Source organism: Sinocyclocheilus anshuiensis, unplaced genomic scaffold (genome assembly GCF_001515605.1).
Source record: "Sinocyclocheilus anshuiensis isolate Anshui unplaced genomic scaffold, SAMN03320099.WGS_v1.1 scaffold1423, whole genome shotgun sequence".
Lineage (NCBI taxonomy): Eukaryota > Metazoa > Chordata > Actinopteri > Cypriniformes > Cyprinidae > Sinocyclocheilus > Sinocyclocheilus anshuiensis.
Genome location: NW_015536552.1, coordinates 445,827 through 451,673, shown reverse-complemented (window position 1 = coordinate 451,673; position 5,847 = coordinate 445,827). Strand labels below are relative to the sequence as shown.

The 5,847-nt window shown below is 36.3% G+C and overlaps 1 protein-coding gene across 1 annotated transcript in view; it reads left to right on the top strand.

Annotated features, from left to right (window-relative positions):
* The window catches only part of LOC107701079 (liprin-beta-2-like), a 46,453-nt gene extending 40,606 nt beyond the window's left edge, over nt 1–5,847 (top strand). The window contains exons 21-30 of the mRNA XM_016503015.1: nt 754–786; nt 884–1,019; nt 1,249–1,371; nt 1,444–1,594; nt 2,464–2,575; nt 3,021–3,109; nt 3,219–3,341; nt 3,436–3,561; nt 3,723–3,911; nt 4,999–5,847. Of these exons, the coding sequence (XP_016358501.1) occupies nt 754–786; nt 884–1,019; nt 1,249–1,371; nt 1,444–1,594; nt 2,464–2,575; nt 3,021–3,109; nt 3,219–3,341; nt 3,436–3,561; nt 3,723–3,911; nt 4,999–5,202 (1,286 nt within the window). The 3' untranslated portion in view covers nt 5,203–5,847. The remainder of the gene's footprint in view (nt 1–753; nt 787–883; nt 1,020–1,248; nt 1,372–1,443; nt 1,595–2,463; nt 2,576–3,020; nt 3,110–3,218; nt 3,342–3,435; nt 3,562–3,722; nt 3,912–4,998) is intronic.

Genomic DNA, 5,847 nt, shown 5'->3' with positions numbered 1-5,847 from the left:
AGCGGAGAGTTTTTTTTTTTTCTCTCTCTCTCTCTCTCTCTCTCTCTCTCTCTCTCTCTCCACTCAGAGATTAGACTTTGAGTTTAAACTTGATGTGATGCAATTGCAAATATAATGTACTGTATATGGAAAAAAGGAATAAGGAGAAATCCATTTGGGTTTCATATAGGCTACAGAAGTCTGATGCTGAAAACTAGAAAAGTTTATGAGCATTTGCCCTGCTTTGGTTGATTATTTATTACTCTAGAGCAGGGCTCTCAAACTTAAACTACCTCCATCATTCTCCACTGGAACAGTTATAAATGTGAAAGTTATACATTTTACATAGTGTAAAAAAATATATAAATTCATTATTTTTAATAATGATTATAATTGAATAGTGCATTTTTTCTACATATAGTAATATTTATTATTAAATAATTGATGCTATACATAGACTCATTCTTGATAGATTCATTAATTGACATATTTAAAAAGACTTCTTAGAAAAATATTTTCTATCAAATATCAAACTCAAAAGAGCTGATGTAATTAGTGTATTTTTTAAAACGTAAGAAAATTTTAAATTATTGTATAGATTTTTTTTATTATTGCTGTTAAAATTATTTTAATTTCTACTTCTCTTAGTTTAAAAATAAGCTCTTTTTTTCTTTATCTATAGAAGTAAAAATTCAAAACATCTCTGCAGCCTCAGTGACATAAGTATTTGCTTTCTTTTCCTCTGCTCTCTTGCATGGCTAAAATTTGGTGCAGTACCACGGGGAAAGCATGATCAGTTTCTGCTTGGTGGGTAAAGATAGAATAATGTGTGTTCAGTCCAATAGTGAACTTATGAAAATGCAGAAACACAAAACTGAATAAGTGGATTGCTTCCTGTTCACAGGAAAGGCAGAGAAGACAGATGACTCGACCTTGTCTGACCTTTCGCCCATGTCGTCTGGAGTAGAATCAGGTCAGCAGTCTCCTGTTTCACCAGAGCACAAGAAGAACCAGAAAGGCATTCTAAAACTGTGGGGAAAGTGAGTATTTGAGTTTTTTTTTTTTTTTTATCGGTTAAAGACGGCTTTCAAAATAAGCATTATGTTTTTGATGTATTTTTAAGTGATACTGTATGAAATATGGAAATTAGTGTAGGGCAAAAGTTTTCAGGATTTGATTGTATCATGAAATGTGGCTTGTGATATTATTGACTGTATTCTTTATTTCGCCCATATGGCCACACATTTTTTTTTGTCCTCTGGTTCATAGGATCAGGAGAACACAGTCAGGCAGTCTTCCTGCAGACGGTTCTGATTCTGACTTCAAGCGAGGGGGTTTCAGGGCCACAGCCGGCCCTCGACTCACCTGCCTGGGCACCAGCGCCTCAGCACGGTATTTCATCACCTACTATGCAATATGCATAAACAAGCACCGTGTTTCTAATATTGTACATGTGTTCTGCAGTGACATGAAAGCCCCCTTCTCGAAATGGTCATGTGATCAGGTATGTGCATGGATGGAGGAGTTTGGTCTGGGTCAGTACGTGAATATGGCTAGACAGTGGGTCACTAGTGGTCAGACTCTACTCTCTGCCTCCTTGCAGGACATTGAGAAGGTGAGAGATACTTCATTCAAGATTTTAGCAAAAGACTATGGGCTAAAGCAGGGGTAGGCAAGTTCGGTCCTAGAGAGCCGCAGTCCTGCAGAGTTCAGCTCCAACCCTGAAAAAAAAACTCACCTGCCTATAGCCTTAGTAATCCTGAAGACATTGATTAGCTTGTTCAGGTGTGTTTGATTAGGGTTGGAGCTGAACTCTGCAGGACTGTGGCTCTCTAGGACCGAACTTGCCTACCCCTGGGCTAAAGCAATAACAAATTCAGACCTGTGGCTTACAGCAACAATCTGATTTCCTCATTCAACACTGTGAAGTGATTTGGCTATGCCTCTCGCTTCAGGTGGTTGTGGTGCCACTCAAATCCTGGTTTGGTTCTACCTGCCAGGGCGACTTTAACCTCTGTTCCGCACCAGTAATGCTGCATGACTTAGTAATTTGTTCTGCCATCAAACCCACTCAAATTAATGTTCGGCTTTGGTTTTTAGTGAATCTGAACCATTATAGCATTTATGTGAGGTTTTATGCTTTATTTAATTGAACATTTCAAAGTGTTTGTTTTCATTTCTTGATATTGATAACTCCATTACCAAAGAAACAACATTTCTTTGAACATTTCAAAGTGTTTGTTTTCATTTCTTGATATTGATAACTCCATTACCAAAGAAACAACATTTCTTTGAACATTTCAAAGTGTTTGTTTTCATTTCTTGATATTGATAACTCCATTACCAAAGAAACAACATTTCTTTGAACATTTCAAAGTGTTTGTTTTCATTTCTTGATATTGATAACTCCGTTACCAAAGAAACAATATGCTGTCGCAACCATTTTGATTTCTGAATTGTTTTTTTTGTTTTTTTCACATGTAGGAGCTGGGAATTAAACATCCGCTTCACAGGAAGAAGCTCCAGCTGGCTCTGCGCTCCTTCAGCACCAAAATCACAGAGAAATCCTCTGAACTGGACCACATCTGGGTCACACGTATGTACCCATGAACCACTCTTATGAGACAAATGCGGACAATTTTCATCATTCTGCATATGCATCACAGTTTTGTTTTAGCACATATGGAGGACCAGTGCTGTAAAAAATAAAATTAATCAGTCCAAAATATGAATTAAAATATACAAATGTAAACAAATAAATAATCTTTTCAAATGAACAAATACACAGAATTGATGTTTAATTTTTTTTTAAATGCAACATTTAAATTGTATTTATGAAGGGCTTTTTATTAACTACATTTTAAAACATGAATTAAACTTTTAAATTTGTATATTTATTTGTCAAATTAAAAGGTTTTTATAATTAATTGCTTCACTTTAAGTGACACTCCTAGTTCTCCATGCATACATATATTTTAGATAATGTAAGTAAAAAATTGCAGTTACACTTTGTATAAAGAAACCATGTTATTTCTACACAGGGTGGCTGGATGATATTGGTTTACCACAGTATAAAGACCAGTTTAGTGAAGGACGTGTGGACGGTAAAATGCTGCAGTACTTGACAGTGGTAAATATCTTTGTTAACTTCCTATAGTGCCTTGCCAATCAAGTTGGAGGACTGGAATTAACTAATATATCATGTGTGATCAATATTGGTATTTTGGTTTCATTTTCAGAATGATCTGCTGTTCCTGAAAGTCACCAGTCAGCTCCATCATCTTAGCATCAAGTGTGCAATCCACATCCTACATGTTAACAAGTTCAACCCCAACTGCCTCAAAAGAAGACCTGGAGATGAGGTGTGGATGAAATAAACAGAAACAAAGAGAGGGTGATTTACTTCCAGGACTGATATTGCTCGTTATTTATATGCTAATTCATGTTGTTTGACAGAATAAGACATCGCCTTCTGAGGTTGTTCAGTGGTCCAATCACCGTGTGATGGAGTGGCTCAGATCGGTTGACCTGGCAGAATACGCTCCCAACCTGAGAGGCAGCGGAGTGCATGGAGGACTCATAGTGAGTAACTCACGTTACACGTTCCCCTGCTACTCCTAAATGAATTCTTATGGGCTCTTTTCACAACCAGCAAGCAGCCATCCAGACCACCCTAGCAAATGCATAGCAGCACACTAAAAACTACTCAGAACAACATAGTAACTGCAGATCTTTTTTCACAGATCTTGGAACCTCGTTTTAACTCGGACACACTGGCGATGCTCCTGAACATCCCCCCTCAGAAGACTCTGCTGAGGAGGCATCTGGCCACTAATTTCAACATGCTGGTGGGCTCTCAGGCTCAGTGGGAGAAACAAGAGTACCTGGAATCATCAGGCTACATGCCGCTAACCACCACCGCTAAAGTCCGGGTGAGAAATCGCAGATTTGTCTTTGATTCACATTTGCTGACCAAATATTTAGAAACGCCTTCATCCCTGCAGCTGAATGAAGTCGGAAGCCCTGACATAAACAGACACATGCTTCAGCTGCCCGATTCCGGTTTAATCTCAGCTGATGCAGCACGTGTTTTGACACTTCAATTTCGCTTAGTCCATCTAGACCAAATGTGCTGAGTGAATGCTCATACAGTATGTAACACACTAAGCACAATGAAGCTTTAGATGAAACATTTCTGTCATCATTTAGGCAGTTGAGCCATTCATTTTCCTGATAATAGAAAGAGTGTGTGTTTAAAATGAAATCAATTATTTCCGGTAAAGATGACAAACAGCATTAAAGGGTCTTATTATTTTTCTGTTATTTTGAGTCTTTTAAAAAAAATGTAAACTGATTCTGGAGATTCATTATTTGGTCTTTTGTCACAATCTGATTATGATCATTTGATAATTCGCAGTTTATCAAATCAAGATGTGTATCATATCATAAGGTAGTTTCTGATATCCAGCCCAATTCAATTCATTAATTTTAATTCATTTATTTTAATAGTTAATTTATGACATTGGTGGAATTTAATAATAATTAATTGAATTTGGTGAAAAAAATAGTTTATTATTATTATTAATAATAATTGTAATGTGCCAGTATCAAACACAATTATTTATTATTTATTTTAATTATTTTATTATTAAGTAAAAATTTATTTTAATAATAATGAAAAAATAATTAAATTTGGTGGAAATATTCTGATTTATTATTATTATTATTATTAATGCTTGTAGTAGTAGTGATAATAATATAGTGTCAGATGTAAAAAAAAAAGTGATTTTTCTGTAATAAAACAAAACGCTAAAAACGAAATCAAACAATGTGAATTTGGGCATCACAACATTATAATGTACAGTATGAAAAATAGATATTCATTTTGGATATTCAATTTGCTAAAGATTTAACAGTGTTATTAAATTATAAGTGTTTTTCAATATTAACTTTAAGTAAGCATTAGATGATGCGTTAGATCATGCTGTTGTGTTTTATTCTTCATTTGTTGTTCCTCAGCCACGTAAAATAGGTTTCTCCAGTTTTGGCCACCGTAAGAAGCGCACTCACGACTCCACTGACTACATCTGCCCTCTGGATGCTTCACAAGACCAGGCCCTGCTCAATGGGGCCAACCGGCCCTACAGCGGCTTCAGGGGCCTGAGTCCCATCTTTGACAGGGACCCAGAGAGACAGGAGCAGGTGGGAGCTCTACAGATCTGACGCTCTGCTAGCCGTCACCGCTGAGCTTGCAGCCAATAACCCTCCACCCATATCCCACAAAACCCACGACAAGTTCACAACAACACAGGTGCCATTTTATAACATCCCAACATCCCTCATTGACGGACACAAGACAGCAGTATGGACACTGCAGGAAGACATGGATCCAAGGGTTTAGTAATGTAAATGACATCATCTCACAAAGGCAGCAGGGTTTAACAGAACGCTTTTCCCAGAATAGTGCCATTTATCCTGTGATGGACTGTCGGATACATTTGACTTTATATCATTTTTCTGTGATTTATCTAACAAGTATTCCATTTTTGTAACCTAACATCTACTTTGTGCTGTTTTAAAAGACAGTGTGTACAATTTTGTGCAACATTTGCATATTTTAGGGATTAATTTAAAGGTATATTTATGGTGAATTTTTAAAAAGCATACAGACTACTATTAAATGTTCAGCAGCACATTTTAAATAATCAGATGAGGTTATTTTCATACAATAAACTGCACAGGAGTATTTTTAAAGGTAGAAATCTTGCCTCTTCAGTTGAAGATACTATAACGATATATAACCCAAAATATCGTTACATAATCAATAAACCTCCTCAATCACAGTGATATTTGGTTTTTTTTTTAACA